The sequence below is a fragment of the Gopherus evgoodei genome, unplaced genomic scaffold (assembly GCF_007399415.2).
Source record: "Gopherus evgoodei ecotype Sinaloan lineage unplaced genomic scaffold, rGopEvg1_v1.p scaffold_35_arrow_ctg1, whole genome shotgun sequence".
Classification (NCBI taxonomy): Eukaryota; Metazoa; Chordata; order Testudines; family Testudinidae; genus Gopherus; species Gopherus evgoodei.
The window spans coordinates 5,480,982-5,506,352 of record NW_022060027.1 but is presented as its reverse complement, the minus strand read 5'-3'; the positions used below and the strand labels follow the sequence as shown (position 1 = coordinate 5,506,352).

At 65.3% G+C, this 25,371-nt stretch overlaps 1 protein-coding gene across 3 annotated transcripts; it reads left to right on the top strand.

Annotated features, from left to right (window-relative positions):
* Positions 1–1,280: 1,280 nt before the first annotated feature.
* KCNC3 (potassium voltage-gated channel subfamily C member 3) lies at positions 1,281–21,544 on the top strand. 3 transcript variants are annotated; one of them, XR_003998116.1, is made up of 6 exons: positions 1,281–1,918; positions 8,769–9,708; positions 13,367–13,561; positions 17,516–17,624; positions 19,771–19,813; positions 21,423–21,455. XR_003998116.1 is itself a non-coding variant. In XM_030545189.1 (5 exons), exons 1-4 carry the CDS (start codon positions 1,316–1,318, stop codon positions 17,599–17,601), a joined length of 1,824 nt encoding a protein of 607 aa, XP_030401049.1. In that variant the 5' UTR covers positions 1,281–1,315; the 3' UTR covers positions 17,602–17,624; positions 19,771–20,026. The 3 variants fall into 3 exon arrangements, 2 of the variants coding, with proteins under 2 accessions (XP_030401049.1, XP_030401050.1); XM_030545189.1 differs by lacking the exon at positions 21,423–21,455 and having other exon boundaries at positions 19,771–20,026; XM_030545190.1 differs by lacking the exons at positions 17,516–17,624; positions 19,771–19,813 and having other exon boundaries at positions 21,423–21,544.
* The last annotated feature ends 3,827 nt before the right edge of the window (positions 21,545–25,371 follow it).

The window sequence follows — 25,371 nt, the reverse complement described above, 5'->3', positions numbered from 1 at the left end:
GGTGACTGCAGGCTCCGAATCCCCCCTCCCCCCGCTGAGTGCACAGCCCCATGACGGGACGGCAGCGTCCGCCCACCCCAGTCCCCAGCCCCAAAGTGCCCCCAGCCAGGTCCCTGCAGCACCTGCAGACCCCAGCCGGGACCCCAGGGGTCGAGGGGGACAGGACGGGCTGTGACAGGGGGGAGCAGGGGAACAGGGGCAGATACAGAGACAGAGGGGCAGGAGCAGGGAGAGCTGGGGGGCCTGTTTGGGGGGAGGGTCCCTGATCTGAGACCCAAACACACTCTGGAAAGGAAAAGAAAGAGAGAAAGTGCAGGGACGGAGGGAACGGGACAGGCTCGGAGGACGGATGGAGGGAATGGGAAACGCTCAGCAGACAGATGGAGGAATAGAGGGGATAGAGGGAATGGGAAAGGCTCAGCAGACAGATGGAGGAATAGAGGGGACAGAGGGATGGAGGGAATGGGAAAGGCTCAGCAGAGGTATGGAGAGATGGAGGAAAGGAGGGAATGGGAAAGTCTTGGTGGAGGGACGGAAGGACAGAGGCTCGGCAGAGGGATGGAAGGAAGGAGGGAATGGGAAAGTCTTGGCGGAGGGATGGAGGGACGGAGGCTCAGCGGAGGGATGGAGGGAAGGAGGGAATGGGAAAGTCTTGGCGGAGGGATGGAGGGACGGAGGCTCAGCGGAGGGATGGAGGGAAGGAGGGAATGGGAAATTCTTAGCGGAGGGATGGAGGGAAAGAGGGAATGGGAAAGTCTTGGCAGAGGGATGGAGGGACAGAGGCTCAGCGGAGGGATGGAGGGAAGGAGGGAATGGGAAAGTCTTGGCAGAGGGATGGAGAGACAGAGGCTCAGCGGAGGGATGGAGGGAAGGAGGGAATGGGAAAGTCTTAGCGGAGGGATGGAGGGACGGAGGCTCAGCGGAGGGATGGAGGGAAGGAGGGAATGGGAAAGTCTTGGCGGAGGGATGGAGGGACAGAGGCTCAGCGGAGGGATGGAGGGAAGGAGGGAATGGGAAAGTCTTGGCAGAGGGATGGAGGGACGGAGGCTCAGCGGAGGGATGGAGCCCACACTAACCTTGTTTCTCGTCTCTCCCTCAGCGCCTGCTGCCTGCCAGCTTCTCTGCCTCTCTTCAAACTCCAGCGCCCCCCCACGTCTGGGATCCCGACCCCCCCACCTCAGTCCTGCGCCCCCTCCCGCCGGGGCCAGCGGAGGTGGGCCTGCAATGACGCCTCCCCCGCAGAGCGCCCTGATTTGACTGCCCCCTCCCCTCCCCCCGCAGCGTGCCGGGGGGCGCGCCGTGCCCGCCCCCCCCAATGCTCAGCTCAGTGTGCGTCTCGTCCTTCCGCGGGCGCAAGCCGGGCAGCCAGGCGCCAGCCAAGTCATGCGCCAGGGGGGACATGGGCCGGCACGAGGAAAGCGAGAAGATCGTGATTAACGTGGGGGGGGTGCGGCACGAGACCTACCGCAGCACCCTGCAGACCCTGCCCGGCACTCGCCTGGCCTGGCTCACCGAGCCCGACGCCTGCAGCAACTTCGACTACGACCCGGCTGCCGACGAGTTCTTCTTCGACCGCCACCCGCAGGTCTTCGCCTACGTCCTCAACTACTACCGTACCGGCAAGCTGCACTGTCCGGCCGACGTCTGCGGCCCGCTCTTCGAGGAGGAGCTGGCCTTCTGGGGCATCGACGAGACCGACGTGGAGGCCTGCTGCTGGATGAACTACCGGCAGCACCGGGACGCCGAGGAGGCGCTCGACAGCTTCGAGGCCCCCGAGGCCCAGGACGAGGAGGACGCCGCCGGGGACCTCAAGCGGCTCTGCTTGCAGGAGGACGGACGCCAGGCCGGCTGGTGGCGCCGCTGGCAGCCCAAGCTCTGGGCGCTCTTTGAGGACCCGTACTCCTCCAAGATAGCCAGGGTAAGCGAGTGAGGGGAGCACGTGTGCGAGTGGGGCTGGGGCACGTGAGCTGAGGTCACGGTGGGCCCGTGCAAGGGGACGGTGTCCTGCTTGGATGGGGGGGTGAAGGCCAGCTTGAGAGGGCATGGGGATAGAGTCGGGGTCAGAGGGAGGGTGCATGAGGATTGGGCAAGGGGCACCAGAAGAGTGCCAGGGCTTGTGTGTGCATGCCAGCCTCAATGTAAGTGCGTGAGGGGATAGTGCAATGGTCACTGTAGCTGTGCACACGAATAGTGCAAGGGTCAGTGTGAATGTGCAAGGGTATGTGTGCCATGACCAATGTGTGTGCAAGGGAATAGTGCAAGTGACTAGTTGAGTGTGCAAGTGTTTGTGTGGCATGGTCAGTGTGAGTGTGTGATGGGGATAGTGGAAGGGTCATTCTGAGTGTGCAAAAGGGTAGTGCACATTTCAGTGTGAGCGTTTGAGGGTATGTGTGCCACATCCAATGTGAGTGCATGGGGATTAGTGCAAGGGTCACTGTGAGTGTGCACGAGTATGTGTGCCATGATCAATGTGAGTGTGAGGGAATAGTACAAGTGACCGTTTGAGTGTGCAAGGGTGTGTGTGGCATCATCAGTGTGAGTGTGTAAGGGGATAGTGGAAGGGTCATTTCGAGTGGCAAAAGGATATTTCAAGTGTCAGCATAAGTGTGCAAGGGTAGATATGCCAGGGTCAATGAGAGTGTATGAGGGAATAGTGCAATGGTCAGTCTTAGTGTGCAAGGATGTGCACCAGGGCGATGTGTGTGTGGGGGGATAATGCAAGGGTCAGTGTGACCGTGCAAGTGTGTGCGCACCAAAGTCAATGTGAGTGTGCAAGGGAATCGTGCAAAGGTCAATGTGAGCATGCAGCTGTGTGTGTACCAAAGCTAGTGTGAGTGTGAGGGAATGGTGCAAATGTCACTGTGAGCATCTAAGCGTGCGTGTCAAGGTCAGCGTGCATGTGTAATGCGCTGCATGCGAGGGTTCTTTCAAGTGTGCACAGAGGAGTGTGCAAGGGATGTGAATGTGCAGATGTGGTGTGTGAGTGTGTGAGGGGCCCGGTGTGTGTGAGAAGGGAGAGAGCTGTGTGTGTAAGAGAAGCCAGCTGTGGTGGCAAAGAACGGGGCAGAGGGTGTGTGTGCAAAGAGGAAATAAAGTGAGTGTGCGAGAGCAAGTGTGGAAAGGACTGAGTGTGCAATGGCAGGGGCATGGGGGTGAGGGGCTGGGATTTTTGGGGGGGACTTGACCCCCAGCAGGGGGCGACATGCCCAGCCTGACCCCTTGGGGGAGAGACAATCACCTTACGGCCCATCCTCCCCCTGCTTACCCCTCCCCCGCCGCCCCAGCCCCCTGCAGCCTGCCATGCCCCCAGGCAGCTGCCCCAGGTTCCCCTGCAACCGGGTTCCAGCCCCCCCAGCAGCCCCCCTGCACGCCACCACAGCCCTGTCCCAGCCCCCCATACTCCCCCCGCAGCCCTGTCCTAGCCCCCCTGTACCCCCTGCAGCCCTGTCCCAGCCCCCCTGCACCCCACCACAGCCCTGTCCCAGCCCCCCATACTCCCCCTGCAACCCTGTCCTAGCCCCCCTGTACCCCCCACAGCCCTGTCCCAGCCCCCTCATACTCCCCCCTGCAGCCCTGTCCCAGCCTCCCACCCCGCACTCCCAGCACAGCCCTGTCCCAGCCCCCCATACCCCCGACACAGCCCTGTCCCAGCCCCCCTGGCAGCCCTGTCCTAGCCCCCCTGCACCCCCCGCATCCCTGTCCCAGCCCCCCTGCACTCCCAACACAGCCCTGTCCCAGCCCCCACCCCCGGCAGCCCTGTCCCAGCCCCCTGTACCCCCAACACAGCTCTGTCCCAGCCCCCCTGCACCCCCAGCACAGCCCTGTTCCCACCCCCAGCACAGCCCTGTCCCACCCTCTGCACCCCTAGCCCAGCCCTGTTCCCCCCCCCCAGTTCAGGATCACTTTGAGGACAGTGGCTGGCGCTGGCTCTGCGCTGGGCTGGTTCTGCAGAGGCAGCGGGTCGGAGGTGGGGGGACCGCACTGCAGTCTGCATCCAGCCCAGCTTGCCATGCCCCCCCACCTCCAGGATGCACCTCAGCCCCCCACCCCCACCCAGCGGTGCTCTAGTGCAGCCGGTTCTGCCAGATGCACAGGGTGACCCCCGCTCCTTGCCCCATCAGCTGCTGCTGGTAGTGGGGGGGTGGTGAGAAAAGTTATCTCCAAGGGGGGAGGGAATGAAATGCGAGACTTCCCACCGGGCTCCTGTCCTCTAGTGACTTGGTCCAAGGACAAGGAGGGAGTGAGTGGCAGATGGACGGAGGGAGGGAGGGACAGATGGACAGATTGCGGGGCAGATGGACGGAGGAATGGGGAGAAGGACAGAGGTGCGGCTGGAGGGATAGAGGGTGGGTGGACAGGTGGACAGGTAGAGGGGCAGATGGACGGATAGCAGGGTGGACGAACAGGTAGCTGGGCAAGTGGACAAATGGATGGGCAGAGGGGTGGGTGGAGAGAGGGCGGATGGACAGATGGATGGATAGACAGACAAGTGAACAGATGGATGGGTAGAGGGGTAGGTGAATGGAGGGATGGGTAGCAGGGCGGGTCGACAGATGGACAGGTGGATGGGCAGGTAGACGGATGGGTGCATGGGTAGAGGAGCAGGTGGACAGAGGGACAGGTAGAGGGGCAGGTGGACAAAGAGGTGGGTAGTGGGATGGGAGGACAGATGGAGGGGTAGTGGGGAGGGTGGATGGAGGGGTGGGTAGGGAGGCGGGTGGACGGATAGAGGGGTGGGTGGACGGATGGATGGGTAGCAGGGAGGGTGGACGGATTGGATGGATGGATGGGTAAATGGATGGATGAGTAGGGGGCAAGTGGATGGATGGACAGCTAGAAGGGCAGGGTGGACTGGGTGGGTGGACAGAGGGATGGGTAGAGGGGTGGGTGGATGGATGGATGGGTAGAAGGGTGGATGGGTGGGGAATGAGGTGGGTGGGTGGATGGATGGATGGATGGAAGGAAGGATGGATGGGTGGGTAGAGGGGCGGGTGGATGGATGGATAGGTAGTGGGATGGATGGATGGATGGATGGACGGATGGTAGTGGGTTGGGTGGATGGATGGATGGATTAATTGATAGGTGGATGGGTAGTGGGGTGAATGGATGGATGGATAGTTTTCTGGGCAGGTAGACGGACGGCTGGATGGGTAGAAGGGCAGGTGGATGGATGGACGGGCGGACGGGCAGCTAGACAGACGGGTAGAAGGGCGGGTGGATGGGCAGGTTGACGGATGGATGGACAGGTAGAGGGGCAGGTGGATGGATGGACAGGCTGGTAGACGGACGGGTGGATATGGATGGACAGGTGGATGGGCAGGTAGATGGACGGGTGGATGGACGGACGGTGAACGGGCAGGTAGACGGGTGAATGGGTAGAGGGATGGGTGGATGGATGAATGGGCAGGTAGATGGATAGGTAGGGGGCGGGTGGACAGGGTGGACGGGCAGGTAGATGGACGGATGGATGAATGGACGGGTGGACAGGCAGGTAGATGGATGAGTAGAGGGGTAGGTGGATGGATGAACAGGTGGATGGGCAGGTAGACAGACGGATGGATAACTTGTCAGCTGAGGAGTTAAACCCGCCCCCTGTGAAACACGCTGCGCTCGGGCTGAGGCCATAGGTGCAGAACCATCCCCTGCCCAGCTCCTGCCTGGCAGCGTGGCAATGGACGGGTACATCTGCCAGCAGAGACCTCGGCCGCAACAGCCGCCCTCACCGACGGCACCAGCCTCCTCTCTGAGGCCGTGCCCATGCAGCCGGTGGTCAGGGCTGACAGCCCAGCGCCCTGGGGGTATCCGTGGGGTGGGTGGAGCTGGCAGGTCCAGGGGGACCCCAGGAGGAAAGGTGCCAGCGTCTAGGGCCACGTTCCTGACCCGTCTGCCCTGGACGGCTGCGGGGCCAAGCGGGCACACGAGCCTCCAGAGCTTGGAAACAAACCCTCCACCCCAGCGAGGGGCTGGGCTCAGAGCAGGAGTGTAGGGAATGTAACAGCCTGCACAGGTGTGTCTGTGCACACGGACATGGACCCACATGGACTGAGATGGACACATACGGACATGGATAGACACGGACACATATGCACACAGACACGGACACACATGGATAGACATGGACACACACAGAGACACACACGGATAGACATGGACAGGCACACGGACACACATGGCTAGACATGGACACAAATACACACGGACACACACGGCTAGACATGGACACACAGACACACACAGACACACGCACCTAGACACACACGCACCTAGACACACATGCACCCAGACACACATACAGACACACATGGATAGACATGGACACACACACACAGACATGGACACATGCACACACGAATGGACACAGACACACATGCACACACACACAACAGTGAACACAGACACACAGCAAAAGACACACACAAACACGGGAACACACAGTTGTGGGTGCGCGCGTGCGCGCACACACACACACACACACACACACACACACACACAGGCCACAGCCTGCCTTGCCATAGAAGAAGACTGCAGTTGGGGGGGGGTGCAGGGGGGAGTCGGGACAGGGTCCAGTGGGAGGACTGGAGGCTGGGACGAGGCGCAGTGACACTGGGGAGTGGGGGGGAATGAGATGGGGCAGTGGGGGGATTGGGGGGCTGGGGAGCAAGGAGGCTGGGATGGGGCGCAGTGGAGAGGTCAGGGACACTGGGGAGTGGGGAGGTTGGACAGGGTGCAGTGGGTGGATAGGGGGGCTGTGGAGCAGGGGAGACTGTGAGGGGGCAGGGGGAGATGGGGAGCAGGGGGGATGGGAAGCAGGGGGGATGGGACGGGGCGCAGTGGGGGATGGGAAGCAGGGGGGATTGGACGGGGCGCAGTGGGGGGCTGGGGAGCAGGGGGGCTGGGGAGCAGGGGGGATGAGACGGGGTGCAGTGGGGGATGGGAAGTAGGGGGGATGGGACGGGGTGCAGTGGGGGGATGGGGAGCAGGGGGGATGGGACGGGGCGCAGTGGGGGATGGGAAGCAGGGGGGATGGGACGGGGTGCAGTGGGGGGATGGGGAGCAGGGGGGATGGGACGGGGCGCAGTGGGGGATGGGAAGGGGCGCAGTGGGGGGATGGGGAGCAGGGGGGATGGGACGGGGTGCAGTGGGGGATGGGAAGCAGGGGGGATGGGACGGGGTGCAGTGGGGGGATGGGGAGCAGGGGGGATGGGACGGGGCGCAGTGGGGGATGGGACGGGGCGCAGTGGGGGGCTGGGGAGCAGGGGGGATGGGATGGGGTGCAGTGGGGGGATGGGAAGCAGGGGGGATGGGACGGGGTGCAGTAGGGGGATGGGGAGCAGGGGGGATGGGACGGGGTGCAGTGGGGGGCTCTTTAGGATCCCCCCAGATAAACTCCCGGGTGGGGCAGCGTGATACCCCCCCGTCCGTGCTGGGGGCCGGGGCTCTGGGGCTATTGGGTTTATTTATACACGTCCCCCCCCGGCCCCGCAGCAGGGCCGCCCGGATCTATGGCGGGGGCGGGAGAGGCGCAGGTCGCCCACTAGGGGGCGCTGGACTGGCCCCGCAGCGCTGCAGCAGCGAATCCCGCAAACTCGGCACAATCCGCTCACCGCAGCCCCCCCGGGTCCCCACCCCCCCGTGGATCCCCCCGCAGCTCCCCCCGTGTCCCCCTGGGCCCGCCCCGCCCCGTGTGTCCCCCGGCCCCGGATCCGCCCGCAGCCCCCCCGTCTCCCCTCGGCTCCGCAGCCCCCCCTCGGCTCCCCCTGGGTCCTCACGCCCCCAGGGATCCCTCCGCAGCCCCCCGCGGTTCCCCCCGTGTCCCCCCGGCTCCGCAGCCCCCCCGCGGATCTCCTCGCAGACCCCCCGGCCCCGCGCCCCCCCCGCACCTACCCGTATGTCCGCCCCCCGCCCCGCAGCTCCCCACGGCTGCCCCCCTCAATCTTCCCGGTCCCGAAGCCCGTCCGTGTGTCTCCCCTGGCCCGTTCCCCCCCCGCGACCCCCGGACCCGTATGTCCCCCCCCCGCCCCCCGGACCCGTATGTCCCCCCCGCGCGGCCCGGTTCTACTTGATCCTAGCACCCTCCTGTTACTTCCGGGGGGGGGCAGCCGCAGAGCCGGTGACTCCCCCTCCCCACTTCCCGCCTCGTGTTCTGATCATCTCCCCAATTAACAGCGCGGGGAGCCAGGACGCCTGGGTTCTCTCCCAGCTGTTTGGTGTCTCCCCTGTCTTCAGCAGAGATATTGGTGCTCATTCACTGGGGGGGGGGCGCTGAGGGTTGCCCCCTCCCACTGGAATTCTGGGGGGCTCCATGTTTCCCCACAAACCCCTTCATCCCCCCCCCCCCACGTGCGAATGCTCCCATTCCCTGGATCCCTCTGCCCAGGGTGACCCGGGTATAAATGGAGCCATTGGAAGGAGGGGGGAGGAATCCAGGATTCCTGGGTTCTTTCTCTCTGGGGGGCGCTGGCTCCAATCCACCCCCAGGGCGGGAAGTGGCTGGCTCAGGGGGGCAGGGAATGGAGTATGGGCCTCTCCCCTCTGGGGGGCACTGGCTCCCATCTGGCCCCAGGGTGGGGAGCTGGCTGGCTCAGGGCTGGGGCATGGGGGGATCCCCATCTTGCCGGGGGGTTCCCCTCTCCAGGAGGTTTTTGGGGGGGTTTTGTTGTTGTTGCTGTTGAGATTTCTAGAACGGGATGACTAACAATCCTCCATGTTTGCCCCCCATCCCCACCCATCTCCGTCCACCCCTCGCCCCGCCCCCACCCCCTCTCCAGTACGTGGCCTTCGCCTCCCTCTTCTTCATCCTGCTCTCCATCACCACCTTCTGCCTGGAGACGCACGAGGCCTTCAACCGCATCATCAACAAGACGGAGCCGGTGGCGGTGGCCAACGGGACGGCCACCCAGGTGGCGGTGGAGGTGGAGACGGAGCCGTTCCTCACCTACGTGGAGGGGGCCTGCGTGATCTGGTTCACCTTCGAGTTCCTCATGCGCGTCTGCTTCTGCCCGGACAAGCTGGAGTTCGTCAAGAGCAGCCTCAACATCATCGATTTCGTGGCCATCCTGCCCTTCTACCTGGAGGTGGGCTTGCGGGGCCTCTCCTCCAAGGCGGCCAAGGACGTGCTGGGCTTCCTCCGCGTGGTGCGTTTCGTGCGGATCCTGCGGATCTTCAAGCTGACCCGGCACTTCGTGGGGCTGCGGGTGCTGGGCCACACGCTCCGGGCCAGTACCAATGAGTTCTTGCTCCTCATCATCTTCCTGGCCTTGGGCGTCCTGATCTTCGCCACCATGATCTACTACGCGGAGCGCATCGGGGCCGACCCGAACGACATCATGGGGAGCAACCACACCTACTTCAAGAACATCCCCATTGGCTTCTGGTGGGCCGTGGTGACCATGACCACGCTGGGCTACGGGGACATGTACCCCAAGACCTGGTCGGGCATGCTGGTGGGGGCGCTGTGCGCCCTGGCCGGGGTGCTGACCATCGCCATGCCCGTGCCCGTCATCGTCAACAACTTCGGCATGTACTACTCCCTGGCCATGGCCAAGCAGAAACTGCCCAAGAAGAAGAACAAACACATCCCCCGGGCGCCCCAGCCCGGCTCGCCCAACTATTGCAAGCCAGAGGGAACCCCCGGCCCCCGGCCCGGCCCCCCCGCCGCCGACGCCTGCCCCCTGGCCCAGGAGGAGATCATCGAGATCAACCGGGCAGGTAGGGGACTGCGCCCTGCCCCGCGAGGATGTCAGCCCCAAGCCCTGCCCTACGGGGATCCAGGTCCTGTGCCCTACCCTGTGGGGATCCAGGTCCCACGCCCTGCCCCGCGGGGATGTCAGCTCCAAGCCCTGCCCTGCGGGGATCCAGGTCCCGCACCCTACCCTGCGGGGTGCCAGCCCCAAGCCCTGCCTTGCGGGGATCCAGGTCTCGCACCCTACCCTGCGGGTTGCCAGCCCCAAGCCCTGACCCGTGGGGTGCCAGGCCCAAGCCCTGCCCCATGGGGATCCAGGTCCCGCGCCCTGCTCCACGGCAATGTCAGACCCACACCTTGCCCCATGGGGTGCCAGCTCCATGCCCCACCCCATTTGGATCCAGGTCCAGCACCCTGACCCACAGGGATGCTAGCCCCAAGCCCTGCCCCACGCCCTGCCCCATGGCGATGTCAGACCCACACCCTGCCCCGCGGGGATCCCAGCCCCAAGCCCTGCCCCGTGGGGTGCCAGCCCCATGCCCCACCCCATGGGGATCAAGGTCCCGTGCCCTGCCCTACAGGTATGCCAGCCCCAAGCCCTTCCCCATGGCGATGCCAGCCCAGTGCCCTGCCCTGCGGGGATGCCAGCCCCAAGCCCTGCCACGTGGGGTGCCAGCCCCAAGCCCTGCCCCATGGCGATGCCAGCCCCGTGCCCAGCCCCACACCCTGCCCCACAGCGATGTCAGACCCACACCTTCCCCCACCGGGATCCCAGCCCCATGCCCTGCCCCAGGCCCTGCCCCGCGCCCTGCCCTGTGGGGATGCCAGCCCCATGCCCCACCCCGTGGGGATCCAGGCCCCACGCCCTGCCCTGCGGCAATCCTAACCCTGTGCCCCACGCCCTGCCCTATGGCGATGCCAGCCCCATGCCCTGCCCCACGGCAATCCCACCCCCACACCCCACGCCCTGCCCCACAGCAATGCCAGCCCCACACCCTGCCCTGCGCCCTGCCCCACGGTGATGCCAGCCCCGTGCCCTGCCCCAAGGGGATCCCAGCCCCATGCCCTGCCCTGCGCCCTGCCCCATGGCGATGCCAGCCCCACGCCCTGTCCCACAGCATGTGTGCTGTGTCGGGTGTGCATGGGGGGATGCGCTGTGCCGGGTGTGCACAGGACTGTACACTGTGCTGGGTGTGCATGGCGATGGGTGTGCACGGGGTGTGCGCTGTGCTGGGTGTGCACAGGGGTGTGTGCTATGCCAGGTGTGCACTGTGCTGGGTATGCACGGGAATGGGGGTGTGCTGCACCGTGTGTGCACTGTGTTGGGTGTGCGCAGTGATGGGTGTGCACGGGGTGTGCGCTGTGCTGGGTGTGCACAAGGGTGTGTGCTATGCCAGGTGTGGCTGTGCCGGGGGTGCACAGGGGTGTGCACTATGATAAGTGTGTGCAGCGATGGGTGTGCACAGGAGAGTGCACCGTGCCGGGTGTGCGCAGGGGTGTGTGCTGTGCCGGGTGTGTGCTGTGCCAGCTGTGTGCAGCGATGGGTGTGCACAGGGATGTGCATAGTGCCGGCTGTGCGCGAGGGGGTGACCTGTGCTGGGTGTGCATGGTGATGGGTGTGCACAGGAGAGTGCACCGTGCCGGGTGTGCGCAGGGGTGTGTGCTGTGCCGGGTGTGCGCTGTGCCGGCTGTGTGCTGTGCCAGCTGTGTGCAGCGATGGGTGTGCACAGGGATGTGCATAGTGCCGGCTGTGCGCGAGGGGGTGACCTGTGCTGGGTGTGCATGGTGATGGGTGTGCACAGGAGAGTGCGCTGTGCCGAGGGTGAGCAGGGGGGGTGCACTGTGCCGGGGGTGCACAGGGTGTGCGCTGTGCCGGGGGTGCACAGGGAGGGTGCGCTGTGACGGGTGTGCACGGGGGATGAGCTGTGCTGGGTGTGCACGGTGATGGGTGTGCACAGGAGTGTGCACTGTGATGGGTGTGCACAGGGGTGTGTGCTGTGATGGGTGTGCGTGGAGGTGTGCGCTGCGACGGGGCTTCACAGGGGTGTGCGCTCTGCCGGGTGTGTGCAGGGGTGTGCACTGTGCCAGGTGTGCACAGGGGTGTGCACTGTGCCGGATGTGCGCAGGGGTGTGCGCTGTGCCAGGGGTGCGCAGGTGGGGTGCGCTGTACCGGGGGGGCACAGGGGTGTGCGCTATGCCGGGGTGCGCCATGATGGGTGTGCCTAAGGGCATGCGCTGTGCCGGGGGTGCACAGGGGTGTGCGCTGTGTCAGGGCTGCACCACGATGGGTGTGCACAGGGGTGTGCGCTGTGCCGGGGGTGCACCACAATGGGTGTGTACGGGGGCGTGCGCTGTGCCAGGGGTGCACCATGATGGGTGTGCCTAAGGGTGTGCGCTGTGCCGGGGTGCACAGGGGTGTGCGATGTGTCAGGGGTACGCCACGATGGGTGTGCACAGGGGCATGCGCTGTGCCGGGGGTGCGCCACGATGGGTGTGCACGGGGAGTGCGTAGTGTGTTGGCTGTTGTGAAGGTGCCGAGGGTCAGTCTGTGTGATGTGGCCGCACAGGGCAATGACTGTGTCCCAGTGGGAGCCCGGGGGTTGTTCCGGGCGGCGGGGGTGGGGGGTTGTCAGTGCTGGGGGGGGCTGGGGCTCAGCTCTCACATCCACAGCAGCCCGTTCCCACAATGCTCTGGGGCAAGAGCATATGGCCCGCTGAGGATTTGAGGGGGAGTGGGGACAGGAGCAGATGGTGCTGCACGGGCCCTGGGGGCAGGGCTGGGAGCCAGGACGCCTGGGTTCATTCCCAGGCTCTGGGAGAGGAATGGGGGTGAAGGGGGGGGCAGGACGCCGGGTTCATTCCCAGGCTCTGGGAGAGGAATGGAGGTGAAGGGGGGGCAGGACGCCTGGGTTCATTCCCAGGCTCTGGGAGAGGAATGGGGGTGAAGGGGGGGGCAGGACGCCGGGTTCATTCCCAGGCTCTGGGAGAGGAATGGGGGTGAAGGGGGCGGCAGGACGCCGGGTTCATTCCCAGGCTCTGGGAGAGGAATGGGGGTGAAGGGGGGGCAGGACGCCTGGGTTCATTCCCAGGCTCTGGGAGAGGAATGGGGGTGAAGAGGGGGGGCAGGACGCCTGGGTTCATTCCCAGGCTCTGGGAGAGGAATGCAGGTGAAGGGGGGGCAGGACGCCTGGGTTCATTCCCAGGCTCTGGGAGAGGAATGGGGGTGAAGGTGGGGGCAGGACGCCTGGGTTCATTCCCAGGCTCTGGGAGAGGAATGGGGGTGAAGTGCGGGGGGGCCAGGATGCCTGGGTTCATTTCCAGGCTCTGGGAGAGGAATGGGGGTGAAGTGGGGGGGGGCCAGGATACCTGGGTTCATTCTCTGGGAGGAGAGGAGAATCTTGGATGCAGGCAGATCAGGTACATGAAAACGTCCAGGGGGGATGGAGTCTTCTTTGGGGTGCTCAGGGGGCTCCCCGCAGCAGAAGGGCATCACTGGGGGGGGGCTCTGGGCAAGTGTGGCCGGCCCTTCCCCCCTCCCGCCCTTTGGCTGCTCACTGCTGTGGATTCACCCAGATAATACCCAGCAATAGGTGGGGCGGGGGGGGGGGGCTGGGAGCCCGGACTCCTGGGTTCTCCCCCGGGGAGGGGTCTCGGCTCCCCTGACCCGGGCTGTGTCGCTGGCAGACTCCAAGCAGAACGGCGACGCGGCAAAGGCGGCGCTGGCCAACGAGGACTGTCCCACCATCGACCAGGCCCTGTCCCCCGAGGAGAAGTCGCCCGTCACCCCCGCGGCCCACGAACGCTACAGCCGGGACCGCGCCTGCTTCCTGCTGACGGCCGGCGAGTTCGGGCCGGCGCCCGACGGCAACATCCGCAAAGGTGACCCCCTGCCGGCCCCCGGTGCAGCCCCCCCGGCCGGCCCCCTCTGAGCCCTCCCCGCCGGCCCCCAGTGCAGCCCCCCCGCCTGGCCACCAGTTCAGCCTGGCCCCCTCTGCAGCTCCCCTCCCCTGGCCGGCCCCCAGTGCAGCCTGGCCCCCTCTGCAGCCCCCTCGGCCGGCCCCCTCTGCAGCCTCCCCGCCCAGCCCCCAGTGCAGCCTGGCCCCCTCTGTAGCCCCCTCGGCCGGCCACCTCTGCAGCCCTCCCCGCCGGCCCCCAGTGCAGCCCCCCCGCCTGGCTGCCAGTTCAGCCTGGCCCGCTCTGCAGCTCCCCTCCCCTGGCCGGCCCCCGGTGCAGCCTGGCCCCCTCTGCAGCCCCCCCGCCCAGCCCCCGGTGCAGCGTGGCCCCCTCTGCAGCCCCCCCGCCCAGCCCCCAGTGCAGCCTGGCCCCCTCTGCAGCGCCCCTCCCCTGGCCGGCCCCCGGTGCAGCATGGCCCCCTCTGAAGCCCCCCCGCCCAGCCCCCAGTGCAGCCTGGCCCCCTCTGCAGCGCCCCTCCCCTGGCCGGCCCCCGGTGCAGCGTGGCCCCCTCTGCAGCCCCCCCGGCTGGCCCCCAAGCCCCTGTGTCAAGCTGCAGACCTCGCAACCCCCTACAGCTGCACTTCCACGACGGCTTCTCCCCAGCCCCGCACCCCAGAGAGATACCAGCCGCCCCGGTCAGCGCCCGGCCGGGGTCAGTTTATTCCCCTGTCCGTAGAGAGGACGAGGCACCAGATTCCCCCAGCGCCTTGACCCCCCCAAGCCCATAGGAACCAGATTGATGACCTGCCGACAGAGCGATGGTCAGGGAGTGTCCAGATCCCGACACAAGAAACCCAACCCCCAGGCCGAGCTGTGTAAACCCGGGTGGATCTGAATCAAGCATCTGGCCCTGGTAGCTGGCGCCAGCAGGAATTAGCCTGCCCCCCCCCCCCGTTCCCCACTTTTAAAATGACACCTCACAAGGGATGCTCTGTACCAGAATGGGGAATATGAGGGGGCAAGGGGGTTGCTTTGGGGTACAGACGCTCACACCCACTAATGTCAACTGCCCCATGACAACCCCCCTCCTACACCCCACCAACCCTCCCTGCCAGCACGGGCACTGCTCTCCTCCATCCAATGGGACCCCCCATCCCCCTCACTCTGCCCCCCACCTCCTCCTCCCCCACACTGAGACCCATTCCAGCCCCCCAGCCCATGGCAAGGACAGACCCCGCATCCTGACCCACTTCCTCCCCATAGCACAGACATGCCTCCATCCTCTCATCAGCCCCCTCCCCCTGACTTGAAGACACCCCCCCTTCCTCAGAGCAGTCAACAAGAACTGATCCCCCAGGATTCATACTAGGGTCTAATGCCCCCCCCCATCTGTCACGGACTCACAGATTGTGCCCACTCATGGCCCCGTGTGGTCCGTGGGGGGAACCCCCTTCAGTGTGACAGCCCTTCTCGGGGGGCCACTCTCTCTCAGGGTCAGGCCCCTCCACCTCCCGGAGCTGCACCTCTCTGAGCCTCAGCACGTCTGTCTCTGCCGTGGGCCCCTCAGGGGGTCCCCTCGCTCCGGACCCCTGGGGCCTCCAGCCCCCAAAGGGCCGATTCCCCCTGTTCTCTAGCCCGGAGCGATGCTCAGCCAGCGTAACACAGGAGGGTTTATTGAGGGTTGTACCCAGCACAGGAAACTCTCCGGCCTCAGGCCTGGCCCCCCTCAGCCCAGCACATCCCAGTCTCCCTGCAGCCAGGGGGGCTCTGCCTGCTCCCCCTCTCCAGCCCCGAGCCCCCTGCTTCCCGGCTGGGCATCTGATACCCCCGGCCCCAAGCCCCCTCTGTCCATTGGCTTCTCTCCAGGGAAACAGGGTCGTAAACAGGATGGCCTGGGTCTCCTCTCCCCTCCCGTCCTCTGGCCCCTCTGGCTGGACCCAGCTGGTCAGGTCGCTGGGGTCCTGTTCCCGCAGCCCATTGTCCTTCCCCCGGCCAGAACCGGCTGCAACTCCTGAGCTGGGTCTCTGGGTCACCAGGGCATGAGTCGCTGAGTCTTCATCCTCCAGGCCATCGGCCGGGGTCCCGAGTTCCCTCTCCGGCCCTCTGTACCCACAAACTCCCTCTCCCCTCCCCTCGTTAAACCGTAACACCTGGGGACACTGAGTCCCACCCCCTCTGCATGCAACCCACTGGAAAACATGGAAAAACCTAGAAAACCTCCCACTTTGTCACACCCTCACAGCCCCCTTAGGAGCAGTTGCTGGAGCCTGTGGGAGGGGGCAGACCATGGGGTGGGCCCAGATAGGGGGTGACAGCCCTGACCAGGAGGAGGGCGGCTGAAGAAGGCGGGAGCCCAGGCCCCTCCCTCCAGACAAGGGCTTGGGATGGAGGAACATTTGAACCCCACTCCTGGGTCAGGCCCCTTCCAAGCCCACCTTTAAGAGGGGGTCCAGGGCAAATAGGGGGGGGGGTGGGAGCCCAGCTGGTCAATAAATCTATCAAACCCCTCCCCCAGCCTCCCCCTGCTAGGCACTGAGGAGCAGGTGAGTCATGGGATGGGGCAGGCACTGGGGGGAGTGTGTGTGATGGGGGCGTAGTAGGAGGTACAGTGGGAGGAAGGGGCAGCAGGGAAGCAGGTGGTGGTGCAGTGGGAGAATTGTGCGGTGGCGGGGGTGCAGTGTGGGGAAGGTGCAGTAGGCGATGGTGCTGTGTGGGGTGCCGTGTGGGATGTGGTGGAGGAACGGTGCAGTGGGGGATGGTGCAATGGGGAGAGCTTTGGGGGGTGCAGTAGGAGATGGTGTAGTGGAGGGAAGGTGCAGTGAGGATGGTGTGGGGGTGCAGTGGGGGGTGCAGTGAGCAATCGTGCCGTGGGGAGGTGCAATGGAGGGAAGATGCAGTGAGGAAGGTGAGGGGAAAGTGCAGTGAGGGTGAAGGAGGGGATGCAGTGGGGGTGCAGTGAGGATGGGGTGCAGTAGGAGATGGTGCCATCAGAGGCAAGTGCAGTGAGTGATTGTGCTGTGGGGGGATGGTGCAGTGAAGATGATTTGGGGGAAGGTGCAGAGGGATGGTTTGGGAAAGATGCAGTGGGGTTGCATTGCGAGGAAGGTACAGTGGAGCTGTAGCAAGGGGTGCAGTGGGGGAAAGATGCAGTGAGGATGGTTCGGGGATAGGTGCATGGGTGATGAAGTGGGGATTGCAGCAGGGGGTGCAGTGGTTGGAAGGTGCAGTGGGGGAGCAGTGAGGATGGCTCAGGGGAAGATGCAGTGGGGGAGGGTGCATACAGAGAAGGTGCAGCGGGGAGGGTGCAGCAGGGGGAGGTGCAGTGGGGGAGCAGTGAGGATGGTTCGTGGGGGATGCAGTGGGGGGAGGTACAGTGGGGTTGCAATGAGGATGGTTTGGGGGAAGGGTGCAGTAAGGGGAAGGTGCAGCGGGGGTGCAATGGGGGAAGGTGCGAGGGAGATGAAGTGGGGGTTGCAGCGGGGGTGCAGTGGTTGGAAGGTGCAGTGGGGGAGCAGTGAGGATGGTTCGTGGGAGGGTGCAGTGGGGTGCAGCGGGGAAGGTGCAGCGGGGAGGGTGCAGTGGGGGCGATGCAGCAGGGAGAGGTACAGTGGGGCTGCAGTGGAGGAGCAGTGAGGATGGTTCATGGGGGTGCAATGGGGAGGGTGCAGTGGGGGAGGTGCAGCGGGGTTGCAGGGGGAAGCAGTGAGGATGGTTCGGGGGAAGGTGCAGTGGAGGAGGGTGCAGTGGGGTTGCAGCGAGGGGAACCAGGGGGGCCCGGCCAGGATGACACACCCAGGAGACGCGTTGAGGGGGGCACATTGGATGGTGGGTCCCTTCCCCTCCCCCGTCAGTGCCTCCTCCTCACGTGGCGTCTCTGTTTGTTTGTCTCCCCCCTCCACATCTCCGCCGTGCCCCCCCTCCGCCCGGGCCCCCCCATAGCCGCACTGCGCTTGCCGCCCACGGACGCTGCCCCCTGGTGCCTGCATGACCTCAATGCCACTGCCGCCTCCTGGAGCCAGCACTAGAATGCAGGGCATGCTGGGAAAGGGTGAGTAACCCCCTGCCCCCCACTGCCCTGCCCCCCCAGGCCACGCCCCCTGCTGCATCCTGTGCTGCACCCCCTCCCATCCCCCCACTGCAGCCCTGCACCCCCGCGTCCGCCCGCCGGACACACACCTACATGGATCCCCCCAGCACCTCGCTGGGCCCCCTCCCTCCTTTCTCATCTGAGCTGCCCAGGCTGCTCCTTCCCCGCCCCATGCACCCCCCTAGCCCCGCCACCCCCCACCCTGTCTGAGCCCAGCCAGGAACAAGCCCCCTCCCCATCTTCATCTGAGGCTAAAGACACAGCCAGGCCTAGCTGGCCGCCAGGACTCCTGGGTCCCATCCTGGCTCAGGGAAGGGAGTGGGGTCTCTTAGGATCCCCCCTCCCCCATGCAGCCCCAGTCCCCTCCCCTGCCTGATACCCCCCTCCCCACGTCCTCCTGATTGGCTGATTCCCCCCGCCCCAAACCCCCAGCCATCCCCTCAGACCCATTCCTGTGGGTCCTACCAAAACTCAGCCACTCAGCTGCACTTGGGGGTCAGGATTTCCAGTGTGGGGAAAGGGGGAGTGGTGAGGGACTCTGGCCCTTTAACTAAGGTCTGGGCTGGCGGTTGGGGATTGGGGGTTGGTGATTCCCCAGCCTGGGGTTTCCCAGGCCCCGCCCCTCAAATCTCAGGCCACGCCCCTTAGCCGGGACATTCCCCAGGCCACGCCCCTCAAATCCCAGGCCCCGCCCCTTAGCTGGGATATTTCCTATGCCCCGCCCCTCAGCTCCCAGGCCCCGCCCCTTACGTTCCATAGGCCCCGCCCCCGGCGGCTAGGCTCCACCCCCTTCGCTGGCTATTCCGCAAGCCCCGCCCCTGGTTCCCTAGGCCCCACCCCCGCCCGCCCGACTCTCACACGCCCCCCGCCCCCCTTGCCAGGGCCTCCCCGCAACATCCCGAGTGCCCCCCCGCCCCGCCCCCCAGTCCATTGCTTTTTACCTGCTGCTTTTCCTCGGCCACATCTCCATCTCTGAGGCAAATATGGGGCCAGCCGGCAGTGGGTGAATATGAGGGGTCCCTGCCCTGGGTTGGGGGGTGCTGGGGACCCCCGGGACAATGCCTGGAACCCCTCATTGTGATAGGAGAGAGCTCTGGCCTGGACCCTGGGGGACCCCTGCAGCCCCCTGGGGGTCGCTCTCAGTGGGGTGAGCCCCTCAGCTTCCTGCCCACTGCCCCCCCCTCAGAGCCTGCAGCCCCCTGCCCCGGGGTCAGGCCGGGAGTCCCCTGCAGCGAGTGCCCCGGGATGGGCCCCGGGGGCAGACAGGCCCCCCAGCTCTGGATTCGGGAGTGACTCGGCTGGGAGCGGAGTGTGGGGGGGTTGTTGGGGGTCTGGGCGCAGAGCGGAGAGTCCTGGGTTAGTGCTGAGAGCAGAAATTACAGCCGAGGCCAGCTGGGTCGGGCCCGAGCCCAGAGCCCCCGACCCCTTAGTGCCGGTGCCCCAGCTCCCCCCACCAGCCCCACACAGAGCGAATCCCCCCGGACCCTTGTCCTCCAGCTGGTCGCAGCCGCCCAGCTCCCTGCCCAGGGGGCACCCGTGGCCGTTAGCTGCTGGGTGCCAACAGGCTGGGCAGTGGGGGGGCCATTGTCTTCTGGGCCCCTCCCTGGGCATGTGGGGGCCTGGCCCCAGCCAGCCAGTGTGGGTCACACCTGGGTCTGTGCAGTGAGCAAACAGCCTCTTCGCCCCCCCCCACTCTACCATGACCACACAGTATGTGGGGAAACTGAGGCACACGCAGTAGTCAAACAAAATATTATCCCCACCCCAAAGGGAGACAAGGCCAGAGGCCATGACTAAGGGCAGGTCACATGGGGGTGGCAGGTCTCCATATTCCTCCTGGGGGTATCGGAGCTGGGGTTGGCATCTCATGGGCGGGAGGGGAAGAGATGGGGTGCTGGGAATGGGGGTGGCATGGGCTGGGAGGTGCAGGGAGTAGTGGGGGAGACAGAAGGAGGAGTACAGGGGGCGAGGGGTGGGTTTCAGGGTCAGGGTATTGGGGGAGGGTGGAGGGGATGCAAGTGGGGGGTGCTCAGGACTCCCCTCGTATTCACCCTGGGCTGCTCCAATATTTGACCCCAATTAACACCCCATTTCATACATCTTGTAGGGTTCGCCCAGTGCCCCTGTAATGCCCCGGCTGCGTCAGCCAGGTACGTACCCTGCCCCGGCACCCCGTGGGGCACAGACACCCCCCACAAAACCTCACCTCCCTCCCAGCAGCCTCCGCCACCACTCTGAGCAGATCAGTGTCTCCCCACCACCCATATCCCCTGACACACCCCACCAGCCTAGGGCGCCCGCACTAACCGGCCCCCCCCCCACTGCTCCTTACGGGCTCCTTTCCGCTGTTTGCTCGGGGCAAGAACCTGGCTCTGGGTGGGGGACAGAGCCTGGGTATATGGGGACCCCTCGCAGCTGGCTCTGGGGTGGGGCACGGAGGCTGGTTATATGGGGACCCCTGCCCCAGCCCTGAGATGCGGCTGGCTCTGGGGTGGGGTGCAGGGGCGGGTTATATGGGGACCCCCCCAGCAGTGAGATGCAGCTGGCTCTGGGGTGGGGCACAAGGGTGGGTTATATGGAGACCCCTACCCCAGCACTGAGATGCAGCTGGCTCTGGGAGGGATGTGGGGGATGGTTATAAGGGGACCTTTCACTTGGCTGAGTATATGGGGACCCCTCCCCCAGTGCTGAGATGCGGCTGGCTCTGGGGCGGGCTGAAGGGACTGCGGTTATACTGGGACCCCTCTATGTGGGCTGAGATGCGACTGACTCTGGGGTTGGGGGTGGGATCTAGTGGGTAGAGCAGGGGGTTCTCCTGGGTTCTCTCCCCAGCTCTGGAAGGGGAGTGGGGTCTGGTGGTTAGAGCGGGGGCGGGGGGCTGGGAGCCAGGACTCCTGGGTTCTCCAGTGGCTCGCTGGGCTGAAAGGTTTGGGGGGGACACCCCAAACACCCTTTGGGGCAGGGGGAGGGGAGAAAGGGGATGAGAGCTGGGGGCCCGGGCGCCCCCCCCGCCTCGCTGGCAGCCGGCACTGGTAGGAGCAGAGTGTGGGGGGGGGCAGAGTTTTCTGGGACCTGGGGGAGGATACTTGCTATTTGGAGGATGTTTGGGGGTGGGGGTGACAGGAGCTGCATTGGGGGGCTGGGGCTGAGTTGCTGGCGATGAGTGGGGAGGGGCTGGGGGTGCATAGGCATGTGGGTTGCTGTGGTTTTTTTGGGGGGTGGCCTAGGTGTTGGAGGGTCAGAGGGGTCCTGTGGGCCACAGGCTGCCTGGGGTGTGGGGTGCTGTGGATTACAGGATGCTATGAGTTGGGGGGTGCTCAGGGCACAGGGTACTGTGAGTCATGGGGGCCTTGATGGGGTATAGTGCCATGGGTTGGGGGATAACCAGGCTGTGGGTTGCTGTGGGTCGGGGGATAACAAGCTGGGGGGTGCTGTGTGTCGGGGGTGCCATGGGTCAGGGGAATAACAGGCTGGGGGTTGCTGGGGGTCAGAGTTGTCATGGGTTGGGGTTGCCATGGATCGGGGAATAACAGGCTGGGGGTTGCCCTGGGTCAGGGGTGCCGTGGGTCAGGGGTGCCGTGGGTTGGGGGATAACAGGCTGGGGGTTGCCGTGGGTCGGGGGATAACAGGCTGGGGGTGCCGTGGGTCAGGGTGCCGTGGGTCGGGGGATAACAGGCTGGGGGTTGCCATGGGTAGGGGGGCAGGTGCCTCCCCCCCACTCACCCCCCGTCTCTCTCTCCCCACCGGTGCCCCCCGAAGGTTATGAGAAGTCCCGGAGTCTGAACAGCATCGTGGGGCTGCGGCTCTCGCCCGCCCCCAGCCCCCTGGGCTCGCCCGGCGCCCCCCGGCGCCCCCGCCCGCCCCTGCCCTCCGTCCTCTAGCCCGGGGGCCCCGGACTCCGCCCCCCCGACTTTTAAAGCAGAAGAACAAGGCAGAAGAGAGGAGGCGTCGCCGGGGGCAACCAGGGGGGCTTCGTCGCTGGGGGCAGCGTGGGTCCCGTCCCCCCTTCGCCTGCTACAGGACACGCTCCATGGCACCTCCTGGAACATCCCTGAGTCCCGCCCCTGCCCCCCCCGGAGCAGGACGCCTGGGTCCCTCCGGGGAGGGGCCTGACCTGGGGCTGTGGGGGCGGCAGAGTTTGTATTTTTGGCGGGAGGGACGTTTGCTCTGAGAATCCAAATACTGCGGGGGGGAGTCCAGGAGCCCGCTGCCCCACACTGCACCTCTGGGTCCTTCTGTCCGTTCCCTCTGTCCGGCTGTGTGTCCCCATACACCCCCCTCCGACTGTCTGTCCTCATCAACCCCCCTCCGGCTGTGTGTCCCCATACACCCCCCTCCGACTGTCTGTCTGTCCTCGTCAACCCCCCTCTGGCTGTGTGTCCCCATACACCCCCCTCCGACTGTCTGTCCTCATCAACCCCCCTCCGGCTGTGTGTCCCCATACACCCCCCTCCGACTGTCTGTCTGTCTGTCTGTCCTCGTCAACCCCCCTCCGGCTGTGTGTCCCCATACACCCCCCCGACTGTCTGTCTGTCCTCATCAACCCCCCTCCGGCTGTGTGTCCTGATACACCCCCCCGACCATCTGTCCTCATCAACCCCCCTCCGGCTGTGTGTCCTGATACACCCCCCGACTGTCTGTCTGTCCTCATCAACCCCCCTCCGGCTGTGTGTCCCCATACACCCCCCCGACTGTCTGTCTGTCCTTATCAACCCCCCTCCGGCTGTGTGTCCCCATACACCCCCTGACTGTCTGTCTGTCCTCGTCAAACCCCCTCCGGCTGTGTGTCCCCATACACCCCCCCCAACTGTCTGTCTGTCCTCATCAACCCTCCTCCGGCTGTGTGTCCCCATACACCCCCCCGACTGTCGGTCTGTCCTCATCAACCCCCCTCTGGTTGTGTGTCCCCATACACCCCCCTCCGACTGTCTGTCCTCGTCAACCCCCCTCCGGCTGTGAGTCCCCATACACCCCACTCTGTCTGTCCTCGTCAACCCCCCTCCGACTGTCTGTCTGTCCTCGTCAACCCCTCTGCGGCTGTGTGTCCCCATACTCCCCCCTCCGACTGTCTGTCCTCGTCAACCCCCCTCCGGCTGTGTGTCCCAATACACCCCCCTCTGACTATCTGTCCTCGTCAACCCCCCTCCGGCTGTGTGTCCCCATACACCCCCCTCCGACTGTCTGTCTGTCCTCGTCAACCCCCCTCCAGCTGTGTGTCCCCATACACCCCCTCCAACTGTCTGTCTGTCCTCACCTACCCCCTTCCAGCTGCCTGTCCCCATATGCACCCCTCCAGGTGTCTATCTGTCTCTATCCATACCCCTCCGGCTGTCCGTCCCCATATGCACCATTCTGTCTGTCCATCCCTGTGCGCCCATCAGTCTGTCTGTCCCCCCCGCCCACACACCCCCCCTCTGTTCCGGTTTCTGGACTCACAGACTCTGCTCCTTCGAGGACCCCCCCGGACCCCCCGCCCGCTCGGTTCTCTCCTGCATGGATCTTCCATGGATCACACAAGCAATAAGCAACGCGCTGGCCTCTCCGGCTGCAGGCTGCCGGTCCCAGGACGCACAGACTTCGTGGACCGTCGGGTCGGACGGACAGAGGAGTGCCAGCATGGGGTGAGGGGGGGGCCTGCCGGCTCCCCCCCACCCCTTCCTCCTCTGCCCTAGGGTCGTGCCACCCTCCTGGCATGGCCCGTCACTGTGATCCCCCCCGTGGCTGCGCCCCAGGGCCAGACGCCGGCCCCAGCGGAACGAGGGGCCCCAGCGGCCAGAGGTGGGACCAGCGTGTGTGTGTGGGGGGCTCCTGCCTGCGGGCGCAGGATCGGGACTGCCCACCCCCACCAGCTGATCTCCAAGTTGCATTGTGCCAGCCAGCATGTGTCTGCATGTGAATCTGCTCGTGTTATATGCAACCCCCCATCACCACCCCAGTCTGGAGGGGGGCGCAGCACCGGACCCCCCAAATCCTGGGTCCCCTGTCCCTTAGCGCCCGGTTTGCCCTCCTCCCCTGCGGGAGGGGATGCAGTGGGGGGGCTGTGGGGAGCCGTTTGAGGTGGGGGGGCACACCTCTGCCTCCCCCCCGCCTGGCCCTGCTCTTCCTCACTCAGTTCCCCCCCCAGAAGACCCCCACGACCTCCACCTACCGTGGACGCAGCAAACTAGGCCTCAGAGCGGTTGGAGCCCCCCCTCAGCAGCTGCATGGCCTAGGGCTGGGGAGAGTCTGCCCCCACCAATGTCACCCCCCCACACCCCTTTGCAGGGTGGACAGACCCCCCCTCTCCCCGGAAATTCATCCGTCGCACTATGCAACAGCACCAGTCTGAGCCGGGGGGGGTCTCCTGTGGGGGGGTCCCCTCAGTTCCTGCCCTTTCCCAGCAATGCTCTGAGATCCCCCCCAGACCCCCTTCCAGTCTCTTGCCCCCCCCATTCTTATGCAACAATTCCTATGCAAAACTCAAAGGATTTTCTTGTTAGTTGTGGGGGGGTCTGGCTTCCCCCCCCCCCCGGAGAAGCAGAGGGGAGGGAAGGCTGGGGGGAAGGGGATTTCCCCTGCAGTGCGTCCCCCCCACACATACCCCAGTCCCTGCCCACTGCAGATGGCAGCTTATGGGTCATATTGACCAAAGGACCTTCCACGCCCCCCCCCCCCGAGCCTGGCTGGGCTACGCCCCCCAGCTCCGAGCCCCCCTCGCTGGGGGGAGCATGCTATTTATGGGGGGGCAAAGCCTGTCTACTGCTCCCCCCACGTGCATGTTGGGGGGGGTTCCGATTCTTTTAAAATAAGCCCCCCCACCCGTGAAAACTTAGCTCCCCCCGTGTCTAACCCCCATCTATCGCTGAGGGGGAATATTTTTCTGTGTTGCTCCCCCCCATCTTGCACTTTAACAGCCCCCCAGTCCCTCCCCCAACTGGGGAATTTCAGCACCTCACTTGTGGCTGGGATTGACTTTATTTGGGGGGGGGGTTAAGGGTCCCCCCAGCCCCCCCAGCCCCTGTGGAGCTGCCCCCCCCATTGCACTGAGCTGGGGGAGTGAGAAAAATCAAGGGGGAGGGGCAACTGTGCTGGCTCCTGATTAAATTATCTTCTGGGGGGAGTCCCAGAGTCAAGAACTCGGGGGGGGGGGTGAGCCCTATAGCTGTGGGGCAGCCCCACAGAGGACAGGGATGACAATGTCTTCCAGCCACGGCCTGCCCCCCGCCAAGGGCGGGGGGGCACATACAGCTGATTTAGACTCAGGAAGGGGGGGAGCTGGGGATGGCCCAGCCCCCCGGGGGGGGCAGGAGGAAGGGAAAGGTGCAAAGTGAGGGGGGGATGGGCAGGTGGGGGGGTACATGGGGGGCACAGATCTATTTTTTCAAGCAGATGTTTAATAAAATGAGGAAAAGTGACATTATTTTTTCATAGAAACAACCCCCCTCCGGTTTCCATGGCAACACACCACTGTGATGGAGTCGGGGGGGGGGACGGGACCCACTCCTTCCCCTGGACACCTGGGTCCCATTGCCCCATATGTCCCCCTCCCCCCGCGGTGGGTCCTGGCCCCAACCCCAAAATTGTGCCAAATGAATTGTGATGGGGGGGGGGAATTGCTGGATGACGTGTAATTCTAGGGCCTCCACCTGTGCCCCCCCATGTGCCATGTCCCCCCCATTGATCCAGCCCTCCCGTCTCTCATCCACCCCTCTACAGCCTCCCTGCGGGG